This window comes from Hyla sarda, chromosome 1 (assembly GCF_029499605.1).
Source record: "Hyla sarda isolate aHylSar1 chromosome 1, aHylSar1.hap1, whole genome shotgun sequence".
NCBI lineage: Eukaryota > Metazoa > Chordata > Amphibia > Anura > Hylidae > Hyla > Hyla sarda.
This window is the reverse complement of record NC_079189.1, coordinates 246,210,787-246,238,582: the sequence shown is the minus strand read 5'-3', so window position 1 is coordinate 246,238,582 and position 27,796 is coordinate 246,210,787. Positions and strand designations below refer to the sequence as shown.

The 27,796-nt window shown below is 44.3% G+C and overlaps 1 protein-coding gene and 1 long non-coding RNA gene across 14 annotated transcripts in view; one reads left to right on the top strand and one right to left on the bottom strand.

The window, feature by feature from the left end:
• MAST3 (microtubule associated serine/threonine kinase 3) overlaps positions 1-27,796 on the bottom strand; it is a 349,606-nt gene that overhangs the window by 152,826 nt on the left and 168,984 nt on the right. For 5 of the 12 annotated variants that reach the window (XR_008892095.1, XM_056570004.1, XM_056569949.1 and 2 more), the window contains 5 exons: positions 14,879-14,967; positions 7,659-7,731; positions 5,561-5,581; positions 5,369-5,447; positions 3,086-3,243 (listed from right to left, as the gene is read on the bottom strand). Coding sequence is in view for 11 of the 12 variants with exons in the window: in XM_056570004.1 (XP_056425979.1) it covers positions 3,086-3,243; positions 5,369-5,447; positions 5,561-5,581; positions 7,659-7,731; positions 14,879-14,967 (420 nt within the window). In the remaining variant the exon portion in view is untranslated. Of the gene's footprint in view, positions 1-3,085; positions 3,244-5,368; positions 5,448-5,560; positions 5,582-6,128; positions 6,237-7,658; positions 7,732-14,878; positions 14,968-25,573; positions 26,161-27,796 lie in introns of those variants that run through there. The other 7 variants (XM_056570015.1, XM_056569950.1, XM_056569982.1 and 4 more) reach the window with 6 other exon arrangements.
• LOC130367553 (uncharacterized) overlaps positions 26,206-27,796 on the top strand; it is a 45,015-nt gene continuing 43,424 nt past the window's right edge. For both annotated transcript variants that reach the window (XR_008892105.1, XR_008892100.1), the window contains exon 1: positions 26,206-26,324. This is a non-coding gene — a long non-coding RNA (uncharacterized LOC130367553). The remainder of the gene's footprint in view (positions 26,325-27,796) is intronic.

The window sequence follows — 27,796 nt, the reverse complement described above, 5'->3', positions numbered from 1 at the left end:
CCTGGTACGCTTGTGAGAGTATTTAGCATAGGGAGAGGGGGTCTCTTTAGAGGGTCGACAAAAGGAGGACCTCTCTAAGGCAGTCACCACGGAACGGGAGACCTGAGCTAAGTCGGAAATAGACTGGGAGAGTGAAGACACCCATTCCAGAGGGATAGCAGAACCCTCAGGGTCTGGAGGGGAATCCTGAGTAGAAATACCAGGAGGGTCAGGGGTTCAATGGTACAGGCGGAACAAGTGGGTTCTACCGAATCAGACATTTTAGTATTGCAGCCCTTGCAAGTATAAGAGGTGATCAGGGCCCCGGTTAGCAGTCTAGAGGGAGGGACAGTTCTGGGCTCGGACATAGCAAAAATGAAACAGCCTCACCCAGCGTCTGTGTCCCCAGCAAGGCAGTTGCTGTTAGGAGAACTCCGGTCCTCAGCTAAGGGAGGGGTGAGAGGGAGAGACGGGAGGAATTCAGGACCAATGAGAAGAGAGGGGCCGGACTAGACTAAAGCGCCTCTCATTGGCCCTAAGGAGCACCTCTGCACACACACAGTGCTGATTGGCAGAGAAAAGGAGTCTTGTTTGTGCCCGCACATCATAGGGCACAATTCTCGCCGGCCACGGGTGGGCAGGGCTAATACCCGTGGGCGAGGAAGAGAATAAGGCCTGTGAATTTATGGAACAGTCTACCTCAGGAACTGGTCACAGCAGGAACAATGAACAGCTTTAAAACAGGGTTAGATACATTCCTGGAACAAAACAACATTAACCAGCCTAGCGGTATTCCCGAGCGTGACTCGGGGTTAATTTTCGCTGCTAGAATCGGTAACCCCGAGTCACGCTCGGGGTAGAATTGCAGAGTTGCTGTGCGGGCTGCACAGTATATCGCAAAAGCAATCAAATCGCGATTTTTGCTTTTTGCGATGTAGTGATGCAGCCCCCGGGAAAATATGTGATTATCTGCTCGGGTCGGCTCCCGTTGCGGGGGCCGGCCAGAGCAGGTAAAGACATATACTAAAAGTCAGTGTTTCTCAACCAGGGGGCCTCCAGATGTTGCAAAACTACAACTCTCAGCATGCCCGGACAGCCAAAGGCTGTCCGGGCATGCTGGGAGCAGTAGTTTCACAACAGCTGGAGGCCCCCTGGTAGAAAACCCTGAACTAAGTGTAAAAGTAAGAAGGAAGAAAATAAAAAAACCTTTTGCTCACCTAATCCCGGTCCCTGAAGATGTCGTTCCCCTCCGTGCGCTCTGTTCACTGCTCTGTTCATCTTACAGGACCTTTCACTTTTCAGCCAATCACAGGCCGCAGTGGTGTAAAGCCTGTGATTGGCTGAAGGGGAAAGGACTTGTTCTGCAGCAAATACACTAGGTTTGAAATCTGCCGGCAAACCCAGTGTATTCTGCTGCAGGACAAGAAGATGACAAGGTGACAAGGGGGGAATGTGACACAGGGGAGAATGTAACAAGGGGGGAATGTGACACAGGGGAGAATGTAACAAGGGGGGGGGGGAATGTGACAAGGGGGGGGGAATGTGACATAGGGGGGAATGTAACAAGGGGGGGGGGGAATGTGACAAGGGGGGGGGAATGTGACATAGGGGGGAATGTGACAGAGGGGGGAATGTGACAGAGGGGGGGATGTGACAGGGGGGGAGTGGAATGTAACATGGAGAGGGGAGAAGGTAACAAGGGGGGGGGAGAATGTAACAAGGGGGGAATGTGACAGGGGGGATGAATGTGACGGGGGGAGAGTGTAACAAGGGGGGAGAATGTGACAGGGGGGATGAATGTGACAGGGGGGGGGGAGAATGCAACAAGTGGGGGGAATGTGACAGGGGGGGAATGTGATATGGGGGGGGGGGAATGTGACAAGGGAGGGGGAATGTGACGGGGGGAGATGTGGAATTTCAATGCAAAAAATTGTACCGCTTTTGGTACAAATTTCCAGACGGAATCGTACCGCTAGGGAGGTTAATGCTTATGCAGAATTATAAAACTACATCCCTTCCCCTTATCCCCTTATACCCTTCCCTTCAATTCCCTGGTTGGACTTGATGGACGTATGTCTTTTTTCAGCCATACTAACTATGTAATGTAACTATGTAATATGCCCGGGTTATAATGGCGTCCACCTGTCACCTCTGAGCGCATGAGGGAAGAGAGCGTGGAAAACGCCGCCGGCAGCTCGCAGATGCCAACAGGCTGAAGGCAGAACTGTTCTTCGGACGCATCCAGCAAGCGGTGCGGCCGGAGCTAGGAGCCGGCGCTTGTTTGTGTGCCTGGGTGAGCTGCGGGAAAAGTGAAAGTAAAATGCCTGCTGCACCTGCTGAGGTGCCAAGAGGGGAAGGGGGGTGGGGGGGGGGGGGAAGCACAGTCCTACACCACTGACTTAATAGCATTCCCCAAACAGCCTCAGTAGTTGATAGGGGGTTGCCCAGTATACAATAAAGAGGATTGGGCTGAAAGTAGGGGGTCTCCAGAGGATGAAAGTACCCAAGACCTGAAAGAAAAGGGGGGAGCATACTCACCTTAGTCAGAAGATCTTACCTAATGAAGTCTTCAGTCAGCTTTAGTCACCTGCATCATGCCGGGCTGAAACAGCGAGATGTGCAGGGAGGTAGGGGGACCCGGACCCGTGAGGTACAACCCCAAGGGCTGACCGTTGGCAAGAAGGGGTTGACAATACATCCAGGATGTCTGTGCCCCTTCAATCGCAAATGGAGAAACAGTGAACGCTATGTTCCTGAGTCCTCACCTGAAAACAAGCAAAGAAAAGGGAGAGAAAAATCAAAACGTCCCTAATCTGGAAAAAAAAATTAGACCAGGTCTGGGGAACCCCAGACCAGCGTCTGCCTTCTACAGACACTAAGCTAAAACTGATTAGCTCAGGTGCCTGTAGGCGAATATACCCTACTGGGAGGGGCCGACTTTTCATGCTACCATAGTGTCCAACCTCCTAGTGACAGCAGAATATGCCCATGGTCTGTGTCCCCCAATGGAGCCAATAGAGAAATATCACTTTTATTGTGCACAATGATAAACACAAACAGATAAAAAAAAAAAAAAGGAGGAAGAGGATAGTGGGGATAATCTTACCTGAGGCTTCGGGAACGAGGGCGCATGCATGGAGAATGTCTTCCTTCCTCATCTGTAATGCTTTCTGAGCTCCGAAAGTGTTTGGAAAGAAAGTGCAATTCATCGGCAGTGGGTTGGAAGGGCAATTGGTGTAACCTCTCCTGAGAGGAGGAGGAAGACTGTAGAAAATATGTATATAAAAGAAAAAGCTGAGAATATGAATATTAAGGGAGAGATTCAACAAACTTTGCGCAAAAGTAAAGTAGAGCAGTTGCCAACAGGAACCAGATTCAAGCTTTCATTTTTCAGAGGCCTTTATAAAAAATAAAAAAATACTAAAAATAACAAAATTAAAAATGGTTCTGATTGGTTTCTATGGGCAACTGTTTCTTTGCACAAAGTATTTGGCTTCCAAAGTATGAAGCGCCCATAAAACGTCAACAACTTAGTTAGGAGCCATTCACACAATGTTTTCTATACATGTTGCAGGTATACATCAGCAACTTTCTAAAAAGGTAAATCTGTTTTTTGACAGGCACATTGATCTTAAAAAGGAGTGAATGTAGTCTAGTTGTGACTATATTTGATCAATTTCACAAACCTATACTGTGTCTTCAATTCTGAAAAATGCAGGTGACCATGCTTTTAACCCCTTAAGGACCAAGCATTTTTCTGTTTTTTACACTTTCGTTTTTCCTCCTTACCTTTTAAAAATCATAACTCTCAATTTTGCACCTAAAAATCCATATGATGGCTTATTTTTTGCGCCACCAATTCTACTTTGGAATGACATCAGTCATTTTACACAAACATTTATGGCGAAACGGAAAAAAAAATCATTGTGCGACAAAATTGAAGAAAAAACACCATTTTGTAAATTTTGGGGGCTTCTGTTTCTAGGCAGTACATTTTTCGGTAAAAATGAAACCTTATCTTTATTCTGTAGGTCCATACGATTAAAGTGATACCCTACTTATATAGGTTTGATTTCGTCGTACTTCTGGAAAAAAATCATAACTACATGCAGGAAAATTTATACATTTAAAATTGTCCTTTTCTGACCCCTATAACTTTTTTATTTTTCCACGTACAGGGTGGTTTGAGGGCTCATTTTTTTGCGCCGTGATCTGAAGTTTTAATCAGTACCATTTATTTTGATTGGACTTCTTGATCGCTTTTTATTCCCTTTTTTATGGTATGAAAAGTGACCAAAAATACGCTATTTTGGACTTTGGAATTTTTTTGTGCGTACGCCATTGAGCGAGCGGTTTAATTAATTATATATTTTTATAGTTCAGACATTTACGCACGCGGCGATACCACATATGTTTATTTTTATTATGGTTACATATTTTTAATATGGAATTTGGAAAAAGGGGGGTGATTTAAACTTAATAAGGAAGGGGTTAATGTGTGTGTTTTTTTAAACTTTTTTAAACTTTTTTTTTTTTTTTTTTTTTAACACTTAGTCCCCTTAGGGGACTTTTAGGAGGAATCATTAGATTCCTCATACAGATCATTGTGGTTTCATAAAACCACAATGATCTGCGTGCTCTGCGCTCGATTGATAAAGCCTGGCCCATTGTGTCTGTGCGTGAAACTAGGGCTGGGCGGTATGACCAAATATGTGTATCATGTCTTTTTTGTTATGACAAAGAAGCTTTAATCTGCCTAAGCACAAGTTAAGATTATGGATTTTTTTTTGTAGGAACTATCCAGCAGCCGATGTGTCAGACTGAATTTGCAGATTACAACATTTAAAAAAAGAAAAGAAAAAAAACACACACATGAAGGACTATTTATCAAAACCTGTGCAGAGGAAAAGTTGACCAGTTGCCCATAGCAACAAATAGATTGCTTTTCATTTTTCAGAGGCCTCGTTAACAATCCGATTGGTTGCTATGAGCAACTGGTCAACTTTTTCTGTACACAGGTTTTGATAAAAGTTGTCCTAATCCCAAGAATGTTTATTCACCCAGACACTGGCTTGCTGCAGTTACCCATAACGGCCACTGATTGGTTGAGTGGGCTTTTCTCACATGTCAAAGAGGAAAGCAGAAAGTCCAAACCACTAGGGACTGTCTGAATGGCAGCAGATTAGGAAAGTTTTTTGTTTTTTTAAAAACCAACATGGTAAAAGTAAAAAAAAAAAAAGCAACAAAAATAAAATGACCTTTTACAGTAGTTGCAACCAAAGGCATTACATTTTAAGAATATGATGTCCACGTCAGCAGATTTTTCTCAAATGCATAAGGGCTACACACTGTTGCTAAAGACAAGACAAACATGATGTGCATATGTTACCGAAAGAGTTGAGCTTGGTGTGTTGGTACCATATCCAGAAGAGGGAAGAGATGCCAGGGACCATCTACGCCCATCCGCTCTGAAAAAAAAAAAAAAAAATTTTTTATAAAAACAATTAATAACATACAGCCGGGGTATTCTGTTTTAAGTATTTTTTTTTCTTAGGGCATGCTAACATTCTTCAGTGATTACCTGTCAGTGCGTTGTCCATGACTGCAAGCATCACAGGATTAAAGCAACAAGAAGAGGAAGAAAAATCAGAACAGGCTATCACATAAGCAATGAACAACTTTACAAAGGGGGTTTGACATACTAGAGCAGTGGTCTCCAACCTGCGGACCTCCAGATGTTGCAAAACTACAACTCCCAGCATGCCCGGACAGCCAACGGCCAACATCTTGAGGTCCGCAGGTTGGAGACCACTGTACTAGAGGGTGAAGTGTATAATTCGGTCCTTTACCCATGATCTGCAACTATGCCCTGGAAATTGTAAACAGGTGACACTATGCTTATAACTGAATTAACCTTCCCCCCCCCCCCCCCTTCAGCCACCGCAGAAGGCAGAATGGCTGTAAATGTGATTTCTAGATATCAGAGTTCGGTTCTTTTCACAATTCTGGTTCCAAATGTTTAGAATAGTAACAGTCTACAGGGTAAATCACAAAGGATGTGTCGTATTAGTCATGGATCCTGTAAGAACAGAACCATCTTCTAATACATCTCCACAATGACCCTGAGACATTATAGAAAATATTATTACCAAAAGAAGACTGCTACTGGTATTAAGGGGACCAAAAGAAATACATTATGCATTATCATTGCCTGTGATAAGACAAAATATAGTGAATATGGGGGGAGATTTATCAAAACCTGTCCAGAGGAAAAGTTGCCGAGTTGCCCATAGCAACCAATCGGATTGCTTCTTTCATTTTGCAGAGGCCTTGTTAAAAATGAAAGAAGCGATCTGATTGGTTGCTATGGGCAACTTTTCCTCTGGACAGGTTTTGATAAATCTCCCCTTATGTGTATATACACATACTGTCTGATCTTGCGGTTCCAGGCATGTATCATATTGTTAGATGTGCCAAACACTTTTCACACACTCTTTAAATAAAAATAAAAAAAATAAAAAATTATATACACACATATTTATATTAAATAAAATACATATATTGTACATTAAAGGGTGCTTTATTAATTACATCTAAATTAAAAAGACCATTTTAAATCCAGTAAATCCATGATTTGTCCTGGTCAGTCAAGTTAGAAAAAAAAAAACATTCTATTCCCCACTTTCCTGATAAACAAGTATGACTGTTAAGATAAGTTCCCCCTTTTCATTGACATGAACAAAACACCAAAAAAAACTGCAGCCATTTTGCACTTCCAAGATGCAGTTTTTGTAGTGTGTGTGTGTGTGTTTTTTATTTATTTTTTTTAAACAGAGGGTTGGCGTAGTCTTGGCGTATTTTTTCTTTGGTATTTTTCCCTGTGTTTTTAACATGACAAGTCATGTGAGTCTTTCATCATGAGTCTTTCTAGGGAAATGGGGGGGGGGGGGGGGGGAGGGGAAATGGCAGAAAAACACCAAACAAAAAAACTCCAATGCTAAACCCACATGGCGTTCTTGCATGGAGTTTTTTTTATTTTGCTCCTATAGACCTCTATAGGAGAGAAACACCAAGATTTTAACCAAAACAAAATGATTTTGGAAAACTGCCACTAAGCCTAAAAAAAAAAAAAAAAAAAAAAAAAAAATGATAAGTGGAAAATACCGTCAAAGAAATAGAGCACTAAGTGTTTTCTTTTGGGGGGCATTTCTGAAAACAAAAACAGCAAAAAAAAAAAACATCATGATCTAAAAACAAAGGGGGTGAAGTGCTTATTCAGCGCTGCACTCCTGCACAGTTGAACTCCCAGTTACCCTGGGTTTTGGCTGCTCAAATGCAGAGGCAAAAAAATGGAGAATTCAGCTGGTCATTAAAGGGGTTGTGCCATCATAGAAATTCAACTTTCCTGCCACCTCTTGCCTTTTTGCGGCCAGGGATGTTTAGTATAGCCAAAACAGCCAAAGCTGGGAAGTTATGCAATTTGTGAAACTTCCATTGACTAAATGGAAGTTACGCAAACAACGTAGTACAATGTTTATGTAACTACAAAGCCTTTTTAGCCCTCATCATTAAGGTGGAAAAAAGCTCAGGTGAAGAAAAAAATAAATAAAATCCCACAATGATATTGAAGGTTTTCAAAACACTCTCAAAGAATAGACACCATATAAATGAATACCTACTTGCGAGCAAAAGGGAAGTTAACAGATGCACTAGTAGAGAAGTTTCTTGGACTATCCAGGGGACTGCTTCCTGCTATCAAAAGTAAACATGAATGAGCAAACATGATAACTAGAAAACATCAGTGGTATCATGAAATGTTTAACTATAAAGAAGGAGATCTATCATACTTTTCAAACGTATGGCTTATGACATTTTTTTTTTTACTTTTGCTTACATGCGACCTATTCATCAAATAGTCACACGACCTTGATAAATAAATTGCACGTAAGCAAAACCTGGGAAACCCACTTACAAAAGCATTTTTTAAAGCAGAAAAGTTTTCCCTTATGTTAATGGCAGAAGTTCTTTATCTACCCTTTATTACCAGTAGCGTTGCTAGAGTGACGGGGAGGGTGGGGCGTACCGCACCGGGTGACACCCTGATTGGCCTGCCTGGCACTAAATAGCTGCACTCCAACTATCCCGCAACAACCCATCCACCCTCCTCAGAAATTAAAAAATATTAAAAACATACTATCCGCACCATGAATGTGTGTTCTCTGGAGGCTTTTTTGTCTAATTTTGTGGCCGCATTTTGTGACATTGGTGGGCGGAGTCTTGAGTCGCTGCCCTGAGGCTGGAGTTTACATCTGGAAGGAATATAGCGCAGCACCAACAGGCACATAAACAATAGTGAATAGCAAAGGTTTGAGGGCTCATTTTTGGCGCTGTGATATGTACTTTTTATTGATACAACATTTGTGTATATAAAAAAAAATAAAAAGAAAAAAGAAAAAAGAAAAAAAAAAAAAGAGTAAAATGTGACAAAAAATCGCATCAATTTTTTATTTTTTTTATAGATTTTTTTAATAGAAGTAATTTAGAAATCTGTTTAACTTTCTGGAGCCAGATGATATATGAAAAAAAAAAAAAAAATTAAAAAAAAAAATTAAAAAATAAAAAAGTTTTTTCCTGGATAACCCCTTTAAGCAATGCTTATTGCGGCATCTCCCTCCTGTCCAACCTGCCCCCTTTATTCTTCTTCACTGCTCTCTCTGCTGATGTTGGAGCCGAGCCAGGAGCCATGTAATCTCATCTGCAGCACCCCCATGCAGAGTTCACAACACCGTTAAGTGGGTAGCGATTTAGAGTCAGCAGAGAGAGCAGTGAATAATTAAGGGGGTGGGTTGGACAGGAGGGAGATGCTGCCATAAGCATTGCTTAAGAGCATTGGAAACGCCCCCATTGCTAGTTTCTGTAAATTGGCATGTACCGTATTTTTCTCCGTATAAGACGCACTTTTTCTTCCCCAAAACGTGGGGGGAAAAGTTGGTGCGTCTTATACGGCGAATATACGCCCGAGGCTGCTGCGGGCGAGAGCGGGAAGTCAGCGGTAAGTACAGAGGCTGCAGCGGTGCGGTACAGCGCTGACTACCCGCTCCCCGCCCGCAGCAGCCTCATGATCGCCGGTGAATTTTTCACCTCTCACCGGCTATGTTTATTGCCCTACGCCTGGAACATACAGTTCCGGGCGTCGGGCAGGTGAATTAATAATAACTGTATACTAAAAACCAGGGTGCCTTCAGCTGTTCAGAAACTACAACTGTTCAGAAACTACAACCGGAAAAGGCTGTCTGGGCATGCTGGTAGTTGTAGTTTCACAACAGCTGGAGGCCCCCTGGTTTTTAATATACAGTATTAGTTTTTACCTGCTCTGGCCGGCCCCCGCCTGCAGCCGCACACAGGAGCCGGCCCGGGCAGATAAAATCATAGGTTTTCCTATGCCGGACATCCCTGTGTCCCGAAAAATCTTTTCGGGACATAAGGATGTCCGCGGGTCACTCACCATTCCCCGGCCGATGCGCGTCCTCCTCCGGTCCTCCTGCGGTCTTCCTGCGATCCTCCGCCTCTCTATGGTTGTACGCACGGGACCTCAGTGACATCCCGTGCGTACAACCATAGAGGTGCCGGAGGACAGGAGGACCGGAGGAAGACACGCGCCGACCGGGGCCTGGTGAGTGACCGGCGGTGGGTAATCTTCAGCGTTCCGGTCACCGCTCCTCCGGTCCCGGCACCTACTGCTATGGTCCATAGGCCATAGCAGTAGATGGTGACCCGGGCCAGAGGAGCGGTGAACGGAACACTGTGGGGGCAGCAGTACAGACATACAGCCTCCAGCCATACACTGTATATGGCTGGAAGCTGTATGTCTGTGGGGGGGGGGGGGGGAGCTGCCTACCATTGTGGGGGAACTATACTGCCAACCATTGTGGGGGAACTATACTGCCAACCATTGTGGGGGAACTATACTGCCAACCATTGTGGGGGAACTATACTGCCAACCATTGTGGGGGAGGGGGGAGGAGCTGCCTACCATTGTGGGGGAACTATACTGCCAACTATTGTGGGGGAACTATACTGCCAACCATTGTGGAGGGGAGGGGGGAGGAGCTGCCTACCATTGTGGGGGAACTATACTGCCAACTATTGTGGGGGAACTATACTGCCAATCATTGTGGGGGGGGAGGAGCTGCCTACCATTGTGGGGGAACTATACTGCCAACTATTGTGGGGGGGGAGGGGGGAGGAGCTGCCTACCATTGTGGGGGGAGGGGGGAGGAGCTGCCTACCATTGTGGGGGAACTATACTGCCAACTATTGTGGGGGAACTATACTGCCAACCATTGTGGAGGGGAGGGGGGAGGAGCTGCCTACCATTGTGGGGGAACTATACTGCCAACTATTGTGGGGGAACTATACTGCCAATCATTGTGGGGGGGGAGGAGCTGCCTACCATTGTGGGGGAACTATACTGCCAACTATTGTGGGGGGGGAGGGGGGGAGGAGCTGCCTACCATTGTGGGGGAACTATACTGCCAACTATTGTGGGGGAACTATACTGATATAAAATATTTTACTACAGTATTTGGTTCGGAATCTTTTTCTTCTAGATTTTCCTCCTTTAAAATTGGGTGCGTCTTATATGGCGAAAAATACGGTATATGTTTTCCTTTATATCTCTGCAACAGCTGCATGGAAAGGGGTGAGTGATTCAACATTGGAAAGAGGGTCCCAATAAGCCTGTATATTCAGGTTAGGCTGAATTCACATCACGTTTTTGCCATACTGTTTTCAATCCATTGTTCTAAAGAAAACCGTATGGCAAAAAAACGGATGGAACAGTATGGGAAAAAGTAAACCGTATGCCTTTTTAAACTGTATACTGTTTTTAAAAGTGCATACAGTTCCGTCCGTTTTTAACAATTTTGTCCATTTTTAATGGGAGGGGTGTTGGGTGGGGACTTTAGGATGCAAATGCGGATGTGCAAAGTAAAAACCGTATACGGTTTCCTGTATGGAACTGTATTACATGTGCGTTTCCCATTGACGTCCATGTTAAAAAAAAAAAAAAAACATATGCGGTTGCATTCCGTTTTTTTAAAACGGAGTCAAAACCATTGTTGACCACGTTTTTGTCTCCGGTTTAACCCCTTAAGGACTCAGCCCATTTTGGCCTTAAGGACTACGTTTTCATTTTTTCCTCCTCGCCTTCTAAAAATCATAACTCTTTTATATTTTCATCCACAGACTAGTATGAGGGCTTGTTTTTTGCGCGACCAGTTGTCCTTTGTAATGACATAACTCATTATATCATAAAATGTATGGCGCAACCAAAAAACACTATTTTTGTGGGGAAATTAAAACGAAAAACGCAATTTTGCTAATTTTGGAAGGTTTCGTTTTCACGCCGTACAATTTATGGTTAAAATGATGTGTGTTCTTTATTCTGAGGGTCAATACGATTAAAATGATACCCATTATTACATACTTTTATATTATTGTTGCGCTTAAAAAAAAATCACAAACTTTTTAACCAAATTAGTACGTTTATAATCCCTTTATTTTGATGACCTATAACTTTTTTATTTTTCCGTATAAGCGGCGGTATGGGGGCTCATTTTTTGCGCCATGATCTGTACTTTTTTTTGATACCACATTTGCATATAAAAAAACTTTTAATACATTTTTTATAATTTTTTTTTAAATAAAATGTATTAAAAAAGTATAAATTTTGGACTTTTTTTTTTTCGTTCACGCCGTTAACCGTACGGGATCATTAACATTTTATTTTAATAGTTTGGACATTTACGCACGCGGCGATACCAAATATGTCTCTAAAAAAAAATTTTTTACGCTTTTTGGGGGTAAAATAGGAAAAAACGGACGTTTTACTTTTTTATTGGGGGAGGGGATTTTTCACTTTTTTTTTACTTTTACATTTTTTTAAATTTTTTTTACACTTGAATAGTCCCCATAGGGGACTATTCATAGCAATACCATGATTGCTAATACTGATCTGTTCTATGTATAGGACATAGAACAGATCAGTATTATCGTTCATCTCCTGCTCTGGTCTGCTCGATCACAGACCAGAGCAGGAGACGCCGGGAGCCGCAAGGAGGAAGGAGAGGGGACCTCCGTTCGGCGTTATGAATGATCGGATCCCCGCAGCAGCGCTGCGGGCGATCCGATCATTCATTCAAATCGCGCACTGCCACAGATGCCGGGATCTGTATTGATCCCGGCACCTGAGGGGTTAATGGCGGACGCCCGCGAGATCGCGGGCGTCGGCCATTGCCGGCGGGTCCCTGGCTGCGATCAGCAGCCGGGATCAGCCGCGCATGACACGGGCATCACTCCGATGCCCGCGGTTATGCTTAGGACGTAAATGTACGTCCTGGTGCGTTAAGTACCACCGCACCAGGACGTACATTTACGTCCTGCGTCCTTAAGGGGTTAAAAACCTTACTGCAACCGCATACGTGTTTTTTTATTTTTTATTTTATTTTTTTCATTGTTTTTTTAACATGGACGTCAATGGGAAATGCACATGTATACAGTTCCATACGGGAAACCGTATACGGTTTTTACTTTGCACATGCGCATTTGCATCCTAAAGTCCCCACCCAACACCCCTCCCATTAAAACTGGACAAAATTATCAAATTTCATATTTTTTTTTTTTATAAAAACGGACAGAACTACATGCACTTTTAAAAACAGTATACAGTTTAAAAACGCTTAACCCCTTAAGGACCGGAGGTTTTTCCGTTTTTGCATTTTCGTTTTTTGCTCCTTGCCTTTAAAAAATCATAACTCTTTCAAATTTACACCTAAAAATCCATATGATGGCTTATTTTTTGCGCCACCAATTCTACTTTGTAATGACGTCAGTCATTTTGCCCAAAAATCTATGGTGAAGCGGGAAAAAAAAATCATTGTGCGACAAAATTGAAAAAAAAACGCTGTTTTGTAACTTTTGGGGGCTTCCGTTTCTACGTAGTACATTTTTCGGTAAAAATTACACCTGATATGTATTCTGTAGGTCCATACGATTAAAATGATACCCTACTTATATAGGTTTGATTTTGTCGGACTTCTGGAAAAAAATCATAACTACATGCAGGAAAATTAATACGTTTAAAATTGTCATCTTCTGACCCCTATAACTTTTTTATTTTTCCGTGTATGGGGCGGTATGAGCGCTCATTTTTTGCGCCGTGATCTGAAGTTTTTAACGGTACCATTTTTGCATTGATAGGACTTATTGATCACTTTTTAAATGATATAAAAAGTGACCAAAAATGCACTATTTTGGACTTTGGAATTTTTTTTGCGCGCACGCCATTGACCGAGCGGTTTAATTAATGATATATTTTTATAATTCGGACATTTCCGCACGCGGTGATACCACATATGTTTATTTTTATTTTTATTTACACTGTGTTTTTTTTTTTATTGGAAAAGGGGGGTGATTCAAACTTTTAATAGGGGAGGAGTTAAATGATCTTTATTCACTTTTTTTTTTCACTTTTTTTTTGCAGTGTTACAGGTCCCATAGGGACCTATAACTCTGCACACACTGATCTTCTATGTTGATCACTGGTTTCTCATAAGAAACCAGTGATCAACGATTCTGCCGGATGACTGCTCATGCCTGGATCTCAGGCACTGAGCAGTCATTCGGCGATCGGACAGCGAGGAGGCAGGAAGGGGCCCTCCCGCTGTCCTGTCAGCTGTTCGGGATGCCGCGATTAGCCGCGGCTATCCCGAACAGCCCGACTGAGCTAGCCGGGAACTTTCACTTTCAGCCGCGCGGCTCAGCTTTGAGCGCGCGGCTAAAGGGTTAATAGCGCGCGGCGCCGCGATCGGCGCTGCGCGCTATTAGAGGCGGGTCCCGGCTTCACTATGACGCCAGGCCCGCCATGATATGACGCGGGGTTACTGTGTAACCCCGCGTTATATCAGAAGAGCAGGACCAAGGACGTACCGGTACGTCCTTGGTCCTTAAGGGGATATGGTTTACTTTTTCCCATACTGTTCCATCCGTTTTTTTTTTGCCATACGGTTTTCTTTAGAAAAACGGATTGAAAACAGTATGGCAAAAACGTGATGTGAACCCAGCCTTAGTGCGAGTGACCCTTGTGTCAGTTTCTTTATAAGGGTACATTCACACTTTGGAATTCCGCAAGCGGAATTACACGCAGTGAACTTTAACATCAGTGGGAATGGATCTTTCGCAAGACCCTTTCACAATGAGCAATTCCAGTGGCGGACAATTCAGCCGCTGAAATTGTTCCGTGCATAGCCGTCATTGGTGATGGCGAAGGGCTGCACGGTCCTACTGCCGAAGAATTTCAGCTGCAAGACAATCTCCGCTCGCTAAATTGCACGGAGATTCAGTTTCAATTGCAGAGTGTGAATGCACCCTTAGGAAGATGGATTTGACCTGTTTGCCATAATTCTCTGGTCAGGAGAACCAGGTCACAAGGGTTTTCAGCCTTAGCATCCGGACTCGCAGGATGCATCTCCTGATCATATTAGTTGCCTGGCCTCATGACAGTTGTGACTAGGGATGAACTTTGCGCCGTGCCTGATGACTAAGGATGCGGCACTGATGTCACAGCCAGGCCCTCCCTCTCAATGCAAGTCTATGATGCCTGCCACCCCCCCCTCCCATAGACTTGCATTGAGGGGGCATGGTTGTGAAATCATGAGGGGGCATTGCTGTGACTTCACGAGACTCCGGTGCAGAAGCCAGTGTTCTAAAAGAGCCCCGGGTGCTGCAAGGAGATCACGGGGTTTCCCAGCGGCGGAGTACCCCTTTAAGTAATTGTGGTGTAGCTGATCAAAAGATGCAATGTCCCACAAACACACAGTGTATACTTGCCAGAACTAACCTGTAGGTACAGAGAGTGGCGATAAAGGACGGGAAAGTGTGGGTGAAGGTGATCCCACCACCAAACTCTTTCTGTTGTTGCTTCTACAGCTGAGGATAGAACAGACATTGTTATTTAACTAAAATCTAACAGCTATATATATATATATATATATATATATATATGTTAATAAAAGACACATAAGCAAAGATGTAGGGTGGTAGGTCAACCTCTAATAACTATATCATAATAGCTAACAAAAACAAACACGATCTTCTGTATGTATGGCAACACGATGTTACATCAGTGTACACCTTCAGACCATGGCGATTTCCTGTTAATAGAGCTTGTACTAAAAAGTGTTTAGTTAGGTTTCTAGCACAAAAGGCAAAGCTCCGACTGTGACTTATGGAACGATCATCTCCAACAGATCTAAAAAATTATATTTTATTTAATAACCTCATTTTAAAAATCGCATCAACATATTCTGCAGTGCTGTACAGCGCTTGCCACCACTCACATCAGTCCCCATCCCCAATAAGCTTTACAATCCAAATGCTAAACTAAAAAGTGCCCTTGCCACTTCAAATAAATAAATAAATAAAAACACCCACACATTTTTTCCTAAAGACATGTCAACATTTTATATCATTGCTAAGACCCCCCACTGAATACAGTGGTCCCTCAACATACGATGGTAATTCGTTCCAAACGGACCATCGTTTGTTGAAACCATCGTATGTTGAGGGATCCGTGCAATGTAAAGTATAGGACAGTGGTCTACAACCTGCAGACCTCCAGATGTTGCAAAACTACAACACCCAGCATGCCCGGACAGCCGTTCGCTGTCCGGGCATGCTGGGTGTTGTAGTTTTGCAACATCTGGAGGTCCGCAGGTTGTAGACCACTGTTAGAGGAAGTTGTATCCCTGCCGCTCCGGACCATCACCGCTAGTCACCGCTGCCCTGGATGTCGCCGGCCATCGCTGTCGCCGCGTCCCCGACGCTCCGGCAAGGCCTCTGCTTCCCCGGCAACCGCGCTCTGTCGCCGCCATCACGTCGCTCCTATTGGATGACGGGACGGCGTGCACAGCGACGTGATGACGACGATGGAGAGTGCCGACGATGCAGGGGATCCCGAAGAGGACGCGCCGGAGCCCCGAGGACAGGTAAGAGACATCACCGGAGCTCACGGGGCACCGTAAACGGCTATCCGGTGGCATCTGAAGCAGTCTGCGCTGCCAGATAGCCGTTTATGCGATGGCCCCGACATACAAAAGCATCGTATGTTGATGCGGCCTTCAATATGCGATGGCCTCTGAGAGGCCATCGCATGTTGAAATTATCGTATGTCGGGGGGGGGGGGGGGGGGGGTCATCGCAGGTCGAGGGGTCACTGTACTCAGACCCTGATCAGTCTCTAGGACATATCAAAAACACATTTGAGAGTGTCCATTTAACTAAATCAGCATTTCTTGGAGTGATTGAGGAAACCAGTCTTCTGAGAAGAAACACATGCAAGATAGGGAGAACATATAAACTCCTTGCAGATGTTGCTTTAGGTGGGATTTGAACCCAGGACTCTGTATGAAGGATAGCTCTGTGTGTCTTGTCTGGACTGAAATTGCAAACATGTTCTTTTAGGAAGCACTGACCATGAGAAAGTACTGTACAAATATTTCATGTTTTAGGTCTCATTGCTGTGTTTGCCTCACATCTGGGATGCAGACTCTGTAATACACCATATTCTATACATCGGAAAACCAGCAAGGCAGATACGAGTCGCCACGTTCAGTGCTCACAATTTGACATGGTTCCTATAAAGGCTTCCTGTTTCCACAGACTGGTTTTAGAACGCCCACTGACACGTAACAAGTGGGCAAGGGTAACACTCCTTGACTCAGTGGAACATTACTTTCACAACAGCAAGAGACAGGGGTGACACAATGTGTAGCATGTCAGACCTTTATCATGGAAAAAACATTTCACTGTGGATGCTAAAATGAGCAGGTCAAAGCAACTGATGGGGGAAAAAACAAGCTGGTTTGGGACAGATGGAATATCTGAGCTCAAGTTTGGTCATTTCTTCATGGGAGCGGCTCACAAGAAGCTTAACATAACTTGCAATTACCCTGTACACCATGTGTATACCATGACATGTCCAGCAATCTCCACTGTGCTATTATTTATGAAGCATATTTCCTGACCCGAGGAAATTCCTGCTGATGAGAGGCTACAGGGAAATGATGCTGCAAAACCTCAATGTAGAGCAATTTGTGGCAGGAAAAGTGTACACTTTAAAGGGGAAAGATTGCATTCTTTAACAAAGTAGTTATTCGGCACAAGTGATCTTAGAAGCGTGCATAGAAGTCTGAACACCTAAGCAGAGCGCTTAAATATGATTTAGAAAACTAGTGCAACCCCTGGGTTTATAATCGGGTACTATCCTGCAGTTACACAATCTGTCCAGTAGATGGTGGACTGCACAAGCAAATGACCTGAGTAGTGACTGAAGCTGGGTAAGGGTGCGTTCACACAGAGTAAATGAAGAGTAATTCCCGCTGAAAAATTTACGGGCGAAATTTGCGGGAAATTCGCGCGAAAACGATGTCGGGCGGAATTCTTTTTTTACCATTGACTTCAATTGATTTCTGCTAGCGAATTCCGCTTGAAGAATGAACATGCTCTTTCTTCAATCGGAACGGAATTCAGCGTCGGAATTCTGCTAGCAGAATTTCCGCAGTGTGAACAGGACAGCGGAAATAACATTAAAGTCAATGGGCAGAGGAGATGTGCATTAGTTTGTAGGGGAGAATTCAAGAGGAATTACTCAAGTAAAGTCCTCTCGAATTACTCAGTGTGAACGCATCCTAAGGAGGAGTCATGCAGACATTTGCTGGTAGCCATCTTGGATTTTTCAGTTCCAGCAAAGCAAAGGGAGAGGACACAGAGGGACAGTATGTGAGGGATCATGGTTTAAAAAGAGTGCCTGCAGCAGCTGAGAGTAATCTGCTAGCAGGTTGAACAAGGTCCAGTGCTGGTACCAGGAAAGCCTCTGTGGCCAGGTTCACACGGCAGAGTTTCTGCACTGAATTCTGCATGAATTTATGCCAATCCACTTCAAAAGGAATTCCTGCAGCAGATGAAGTGTACTGGCTATAAATTCATGAAGATATTCTTCCGTATGAATGCGGCCTGTAAGTAGCAAAGAGAACTTAAACCTGAACTAACCCGATTTCCAGCCTGTGTAAGGGTAAACCTGCACCCTTCTTCCTTGTCCCACAACAGGGTACCCTGAACATGTGATCAGTTTGTGGACATAGTGAAGGTTTCAGCTTACTCCTTATAACACTAAAGCAGAACTTTGTACCGGCCCCATCAGTTCAATGTGTACCACCTGAAGGTACCAATCGGTCGCTAGGGCAAAGATTAGGGTGGGCTGAATGTGTGCTTGCGGGTGGGCAAGACCTACATACATATTGCATCTGTATGATTTTGTGATATACTATACTTTATGCAATACAAAGTTCGTTTCAAGTTACCGTTGCTTTGTGTCAGACTTATTTTTTCACAAAATGTATCCATCTGGACCCCACATCCATACCCTGATCTGTTGGGTGGATGCCCTGCTGCAGATTTCTACCCCAGCTCCCAGGTAGTGGAGGCTCAGGATCGCAGGGATATAGGTGTACATTCCCAAAATCCCATTACCCTATAAATATTGTATATTATATAAATAATATAATATAGCAATAATCATGCTGTATTTAGAAATACCTTGTATACCCCCAGCAGACACGGCAGAATGAACTTTAAAGACAACATTGCATTACCAATACTTCCAACTAGAAATAAAAAGCCATGATGATATCTACTCTTTTCCACCAAGTGTGATATTAAGCGCTATGCGTTCATTTTGGTAACATTCTTTTGTAATCTGCCAAACCCAGATTCGGCAATCAGACTACCAGGTACTGAAACATAGTTCATGAGACAGTTCGGAACAGAGGATAGGAGATTTTTTTACATACCAAACGCTTATGCGTCACACTATGCAAGTTTCTGTGGTTTCGCTTTGTAACTGAGCTTTCACACCTAGATGCTTTCACTCACTGATAACAAAGTTAGAAGTTTTACAGGAAACATAATTAATGTGGCACAGTTATCGGATGTAACTTTTGCTACATTACGGAGCTCTTTACGATAACTAATTCTACTATCAATGTTTGTCTATGGAGATTGCATAGCCATGTGCTTGATTTTATGCAATGGGCCGATCAACTGGTGCCAGAAAGTTAAACAGATTTGTAAATTAATTTGTAAATTACTTCTATTACAAAATTTTAACATGTTAAGGACCAAGGCGTACCTGCAAGCCCAAGTCCGCTCCCTTTCTATAACACGGGGCCGCAGCCTCTAACAGCGACTGGGACCCGTGGCTAATACCGCGCGACACTGATCGTGGTGCCGCGTGCTATTAACCCTTTAGACGCGGCGTTCAAAGTGAAACTAAACTACCCCCAGCTAGCTCAGTGGGCTGTTCGGAACCGCCGCGGTGAAATCACGGCATCCCGAACAGCTGTAGGACACAAGGAGGGTCCCCCTACCTGCCTCCTGGTGTCCGATCGCCAAATGACTGCTCAGTGCCCGAGATCCAGGCATGAGCAGTCAAGCGGCAAAATCAATAATCGATCAATGGTTTCCTATGAGAAACCATTGATCAATGTAAAAGATCAGTGGGTGCAGTGTTATAGCTATAACATTGCAAAAAACTAAAGTGTAAAAAAATAAATAAAAAAAAAAAAAGTTAAGATCATTTAACCCCCTCCCTAATAAGTTTGAATCACCCCCCTTTTCAACATAAAAAAAAAAAAAAAAAAAGTGTAGCTAAAAATAAAAATGTGGTATCGCCACATGAGGAAAAGTCCGAATTATAAAAATATATCGTTAATTAAACTGCACAGTCAATAGCGTACGCGCAAAAAAATTCCAAAGTCCAAAATAGTGTATTTTGGTCACTTTTTATATAATGAAAAAAAAATGAATAAAAAGCAATCAAAAAGTCTGATCAATACAAAAATGGTGCCAATAAAAACTTCAGATCACAGCGCAAAAAATGAGCCCTCATACCGCCCCATACGCGGAAAAATAAAAAAGTTGTAGGGGTCAGAAGAGGACAATTTTAAACGTATACATTTTACTGTATGTAGTTATGATTTTTTCCAGAAGTACGACAAAATCAAACCTACATGAGTAGGGTGTCATTGTAATTGTATGGACCTACGGAATAAAGAGAAGGTATCATTTACCGAAAAATGTACGGCGTAGGGTAAAATGACTGACGTCATTACCAAGCAAAGTTGGTGGGGCAAAAAAAATAAGCCATCATATGGATTTTTAGGTGCAAAATTGAAATAGTTATGATTTTTTTTTTAAAGGTAAGGAGGAAAAAATGAAAGTGCAAAAATGGAAAAAACCCTGGTCCTTAAGGGGTTAAACTAAGTAGAGTAGAAAGGGGGGCAACATACTTACTGGTATACATACATACTGGTCATATAGGATGGCTTCACATGATCGTATTACAGCCACAAGCTCTGGCCTGACTGGTTGTCTGATGGGTCATCAGACATGCAGTAAAGCTGAGACTTGCAGCACTAAAACGGATACTAAAATGCATCCATGATTTGGCCATGTGAAACTGGCCATACAGTGGGGCAAAAAACTATTCAGCACCAATTGTGCATGTTCTCCCACTTAAAAAGATGAGAGGCCTGTCATTTTCATCATATCTCAACTATGAGACATAATGAAGAAAACAAAATCCATAATCACATTGTCTGATTTTTAAAGAATTGGCAAATAAGTATTTGGTCAATAATGAAAGTTCATCTCAATACTTTGTTATATACCCTTTGTTGGCAATGACAGAGGTCAAATGTTTTCTGTAGTCTTCACAAGGTTTTCACACAGTGTTACTGGTATTTTGGTCCATTCCTCCATGCAGATCTCCTCTAGAGCAGTGATGTTTTGGCACTGTCACTGGGCAACACAGACTTTCAACTCCCTCCAAAGGTTTTCTATGGGGCTGAGATCTGGAGACTGGCTAGGCCACTCCAGGACCTTGAAATGCTTCTTACAAAGCCACTCCATTGCCCGGGGGGAGGGTTTGGGATCATTGTCATGCTGAAAGACCCAGCCACATTTCATCTTCAATGCCCTTGCTGATGGAAGGTTTTCACTCAAAATCTCACAAATACATGGCCCCATTCATTCTTTCCTTTACACGGATCAGTCATCCTGGTCCCTTTGCAGAAAAACACCCCCAAAGCATGATGTTTCCATCCCCATGCTTCACAGTAGGTATGGTGTTCTTTGGATGCAACTCAGCATTATTTCTCCTCCGAACAGGACAAGTAGAGTTTTTACATCTGACCATATGACATTCTCCCAATCCTCTTCTGGATCATCCAAATGCTCACTAGCAAACTTCAGATGGGCACGGACATGTACTGGCTTAAGCAAGGGGACACATCTGGCACTGCATGATTTGAGTCTCTGGCGGCGTAGTGTGTTACTGATGGTAGCCTTTGTTACTTTGGTCTCAGCTCTCTGCAGGTCATTCACTAGGTCCCCCCAGTGTGGTTCTGGGATTTTTGCTCACGTTCTTGTGATCATTTTGACACCACAGGGCGAGATCTTGCGTGGAGAGCCAAATCGAGGGAGATCAGTGGTCTTGTATGTCTTCATTTTCTAATAATTGCTCCCACAGTTGATTTCTTCACACCAAGCTGCTTGCCTATTGTAGATTCAGTCTTCCCAGTCTGGTGCAGGTCTACAATTTTGTTTCTGGTGTCCTTCGACAGCTCTTTGGTCTTGGCCATAGTGGAGATTGGAGTGTGACTGAGGTTGTGGACAGGTGTGTTTTATACTGATAAGTTCAAACAGGTGCCATTAATACAGATAACAAGTGGAGGACAGAGGAGACTCTTCAAGAAGAAGAAGTTACAGGTCTGTGAGAGCCAGAAATCTTGCTGGTTTGTAGGTGACCAGATACTGATTTTTCCACCATAATTTGCAAATAAATTCTTTAACCCCTTCCCTCTTGGGTCATTTTTCATTTTTGCACTTTTGTTTTTTCCTCCTAGCCTTCTAAAAATCATAACACTTTCAATTTTCCACCGACAGACTCATATGAAGGCTTGTTTTTTTTTGTGCCACCAAATTTACTTTGTAAAACTATAAACAATTTCACCACAAAATCTACGCCAAAAGCAGAAAAAATATTTGCAGGGCAAAATTGAAAAAAAAAAAAAAAAAAAGCCATTTTGTATATTTTGGGGGCTGCCGATTCTACACAGTGCCCTTTTCAGTGCAAATGACACATTGGCCCTCATTTACTATTGCAAACCCGACATGTTTTGTCGGGTTGTGCGGCAGAAATTCTGTCTGTGCCGGAATCTGTGCCAGAATTTGCGCCAGAATTGAAAATACCCCGACTAACTCTCCATTTTGCTTAGAAATTCCAAAAAAGGGGCGCGGCTGCCGGGAAAAGGGGAGTGGTCTCTGAAAAGGGGCATGTTCCCGACATTTTCACAAAAACCCAACATATTTACTAAGGTTTCCACATAAAATGTGGTGGATTTGAGCTGAGGAAAACCTGACAGATCAGAGCATGTGTAAAAAAGCAAAGTGTAGGGAAAGTGGAAAATATAGGGAAAGCTTAGTAAATACCGAGGGAAAAAAAATTGTAGGGAATTAAAACCCACAAAGAAACATACAAAACACTCTTAGTAAATGAGGGCCATTCTCTTTATTCTGTAGGTCCATACGGTAAGGGGTTGGTACGAAGGCTAATTTTTTGTGCCGTGCTCTGTAGTTTTTATCTGTACCATTTGTGTTTCGGTTAGACTTGGATTGCTTTTTATACAAATTTTTTTTAAATGGGAAAAGGGGGGTAATTCAAACTTTAGGGAAGGGGTTAAATCCCATTTATGAATTTATTTTTTTTTCTTTACTTTGACTGCATACACTGAAGCCTGGATATCAGGCTTGGAGTAGTCAAGTGACGATCGGACAACGGGAAGGAAGGCAAGTACCCTCCCGCTGTCCTCTCAGCTGTTCCGGATGTCGCGATTTCACCGTGGCAGTCCCGAACAGCCGACTGAGCTAACCGGTAACGGCAATCTCCCATTTTAGATGCCATGACCAACTTTGATCGCTGTTTCTAAAGGGTTAATACCGGACATCAGGCTGATCAGCGATGTCCGGTATTAGCCGCGGGTCCTGGTTGCAGATAGCCACCGGGTATGATGCGCGCTCACCTGCTGAGCGTGCGTCATACCGCAGGAGCCCGCAGTGGACGTAAATATACGTCCATTTGCGGGGAGGGGTTAAAAAAAAAATAAGACAATGATTTTATGGATTTTTTTCTCATTATGTCTCTCATAGTTGAGGTATACCTATGATGAAAATTTACAGGCCTCATATTTTTAAGTGGGAGAACTTGCACAATTGGTGGCTGACTAAATACTTTTTTGCCCCACTGTATTGCACTGCTTAAAGGGGTACTCCGGCCCTAAGACATCTTATCCCCTATCCAAAGGATAGGGGATAAGATGTCTGATGACGGGGGTCCCGCTGCTGGGGACCCCCGCTATCTCGCATGCAGCACCAACCTCTGGGAGCAGCACGCAGCGCTGTAGCCTCAGAGTCTGCCGGGTAACAACTACGGATCCGGAGTATCGGGACGTCAGAACTCTGCCCGTGTGACATCATGCGGGGCATGACATCACACGGGGGCAGATCCGTGAACTCACGATTCTCCAGATCCGTGGAAGTCACGCTTCACACTTGGAGCCTCCAGTGCTGCAGAGAGCTCGCAAAGAAGGGGATAAGTTGTATTAGGTCCGGAGTAACACTTTAATTTTCTGGTGGCATTTAGATCCGTGTTGGAAGTTCAGAGCAGAACTTCTGCTGTGTGCACGCAGCAATGGCAATCCCATTAAAGTCAACAGGGTTATGCTGCAAGGCGGAATCCACATTATGTTGTGAGATTCCGAGTGCAGAAGGGACCTGATTAATAAACCAGCGCTAGAACCGCAGTTACTGCCATCACCATAGACTGCAATGCATTTCATCTAAAGAATAACGAAAATCATTTCGGCGGCAGAATTTCAGTAGTGGAAACGCCACCACCGAAATTTCATAGTGTGAATTGTGCAGAGGAACATTATTGAACAATGGAATTCTGCAGTGTGAACGTCACCTAACAGTGACATCTGTCACCTATAGACTAATATGGTATCCACTTAGATACATCGTGAGCTTTTCAAGATGGATTTATTAACCAGATGCTATTATGTTCTATGGGTGATGGATGCCCCTACTAGGCACCTGTTTACCAAATCTGCCACCCATAGGCTATTGTAGCATCCATTCCTAAATATGGAATAAAATAAAAAAAATCTTGATGTACTTGTTAAATGGATACCTGTGACAGATGGCATCCGTCACCCATAGGCTAGTACGGCCTTCAGTTAACAGATACCACTTGATTTACCCCTTTTTGGTTCCGTCTGGCAATGTAAGGCTATGGGTACGTTCACCCAGGTGTAAAACATGCTGTTTTTTTGTGCCCAGAACATCACGGTGTTCCTGCCCAACACATTGCTCCCAATGGGAGAGAGAAGAAAGTGACCTATTAAAGTCAACAGGAGCTTCACGCAGGCGCATTTGTGCCCTATGAACACTCTTAAGCCATGTTGACAAGGACTATTTTCCACGCAGACATATCCCCCACAGCGGGAAGAACATGCAGACTCATAGACGGCAATGCATTCACGTTAGGACTCCACAGAAGGAATAGACGTCAATGGGACTCTGCTGCAGCGGAATGTCCGTACGGCATTCCATTGTGTGAACATAGAATTAGTGTATATGTCTGGAGCTTTCCAGATGTACACGCTAACAGGCTGGTTCCCGAAGGAGGTGCACTAAGGTCCCATCCACATTACTGTGTTGGGGTACATCAGGATAACGTTCAGTCCATTAAAGCTAGTGGGCCTATTGCAGGTACACCGTGGTATGTACAAAAATACCTTTTTTCTGGTATCCCAACAAATTCTGGTAAGGTACCTCAGAAACGTGATCTGAATGGGGACTCATACCCTAAACAGGGGTCATCTGCCCTCATTTGTCACGATTATGAGTGCCCTGAGTACAGAGCTTGACCACTGAGGCCACGTGACATCCTCTACACATGTAAGGCTACGTTCACATTGCCGTCAGACTTCACTATATAGAGTTCCGTCAAGACAACAAGAGTTTAGCAGAGAGAAAAAAATCCCTGATGGACACCATTCAAGTCAATGGGATCTGTCTGGACCCAGTGGGTCAGTTGTGGCACAAAAGAAGACCAAGAACAGGACCGAGCACAACGGCAATGTGAACTTAGACTATCAGAGCACCGACCGGAGGCACAACAGAGGGATTAGGGCAGAAACTGAATGGTAAGTAAAACAGCCCCTATTGGAAAGAACAGACAAAAATCTAGGCAAATTCTTAGTTACCATGGCGACCTGACACCTGAGATTTGTCAAGCCTTGCAATAAGAAGACATCTCCAATGTTGAATAGTGTAGCCTTGTGCGCCATCCTACTGTGCCCAAACCTTTCAGCATTACATATGTTAGCATGAGGGTCTTCCCTTCAGACATTTACCTTTTGGACCTTTGCAGTAGCGCCCCCTTTGCCAGGTGTCCTTTGCAGCCATGGAATGCTGTCCAGTAACTTGGATCCGACATCCTGTGAATGGGTGGATGAAGCTATTTGGGCACTCAGGACTGGCATGCCATTTATGGAATATTCATTCTCCAGAGAGTCCAATATGCCACAAAGTCTCCAAAGACCTAGCACCCCCACACCCAGTGATGCAGAGGGTGGTACAGTCTAGTGCATGTGCTCTGGAGATGGGTGAGGAGGCTCTAGTTACCCCCCAAGTCTCCCATGCCCCTTATACAGCCACACTCTACTCCCAGCCACCACTTGCTATAGCCCCGCTACCCTCCTCATGCCAGTGCCAGCCGACATCAGGGTACGGTGCCACTGCCCAGACACTGTCCCATTATACACTACACTACAACAGCTTCTATTAGTTCCATTGTTTCCCCCCCGCTCACTAGAAAAGCGCCCGGGAAGCAATGCCAGGCAGCCGCCATTCCGATAAGCCCGTTACATGTGTATGGGAGCCTGGCACCCCCTGCCCGTGCGTTACCCGCCAGCCCTCACCACAACCCCTAGTACTAAATGCCCGGGTCCCGCCGGTCAGCTCACAACGAGGGGCTACAACGGCAGGAAGCTGGGGCGGTGACGTCACGGGGGGCGGCCTCTAGACTAACACTGTCAGTGCCGGAGCACAGCGCATCACTCTCTCAGCTCTGCTGCACCGCTTTATGTAGAGGAGGCGTCTGAGGTGATTCTACATGGACATGATACATATGCTAGTAATAGGACATAGATATTATATACTACAAGGAGAGTAACCTGCAGTACATGGACATATATAGTAGGAATACTACTACACAGGGCTGAATTTCCTCATGCTGCCCTAGGCCAGTGTTTCCAAACCAGTGTGCCTCCAGCTGTTGCAAAACTACAACTCCCAGCATGACTGAATACAGTGGTTGGGAAACACTGCTCTAAGCACTTGAACTGAATAAACCCCACTAACCCCACTTTTTTATGCAGATACAGTGGTCCCTCAACATACGATGGTAATCCGTTCCAAACAGACCATCGTTTGTTGAAACCATCGTATGTTGAGGGATCCGCGCAATGTAAAGTATAGGACAGTGGTCTACAACCTGCGGACCTCCAGATGTTGCAAAACTACAACACCCAGCATGCCCGGACAGCCGTTGGCTGTCCGGGCATGCTGGGTGTGTTAGTTTTGCAACATCTGGAGGTCCGCAGGTTGTAGACCACTGTTAGAGGAAGTTGTACTTACATGTCCTCGCCGCTCCGGACCGTCACCGCTGCCCGGGATGTCGCTGTCCATCGCTGTCGCCGCATCCCCGAGGTGTCCCCGACGCTCCGGTAAGGCCTCTTCTTCCCCGGCATCTGCGCTCTCTGTCGCCGCCATCACGTCGCTACGCACACCGCTCCTATTGGAAGACGGGACGGCATGCTCATCGACGTGATGACGATGATGGAGAGCGCCGACGATGCAGAGGATCCCGAAGAGGACGCGCCAGAGCCCCGAGGACAGGTAAGTGATCGTCATCGGACCACACGGGGCACCGTAAACGGCTATCCGGTGGCATCTGAAGCAGTCTGCGCTGCCGGATAGCCGTTTATGCGATGGCCCCGACATACAAAAGCATTGTATGTTGATGCGGCCTTCAACATGCAATGGCCTCTGAGAGGCATTCGTATGTTGAAATGATCGTATGTCGGGGCCATCGTAGGTCGAGGGGTCACTGTATATCCAAATCTGCAGCAACACCCCTACATACTTAAAGGGTACCTCTCATGATGTTATATTTTATAATCCTCCCAGTTCACTGCCCCCATCATGATAAACCACCCCCTGCCTTTATTTTTATTATTTGATAGTTTTCTATCTTGATATTGCTCTGTATTTTATTCTCGGTCATATTCTCAGACTGGTAAGAGGCGTTCCCCAGCAGGCGTGACATCATCTGAAGCTATACTGGGGAGAACTTCCTTCCTCTGCTACACACAGCCCAGAGCAGTTCAGTGTGTGAGATGTCCTATGATTGGCTAAGGCTGCACACACACACACACACACAGCATTCCAGACTATATTTCCTGATTTTGGACTTCTGCCAGGCCAGTAGGAGTCCAAAGTCTGCGCAAGAGATGGGGGTAAATGTGCTCTGGAAAAGTAGGGAGACACCTAGTGGCAGCTTTTTTAAACACATA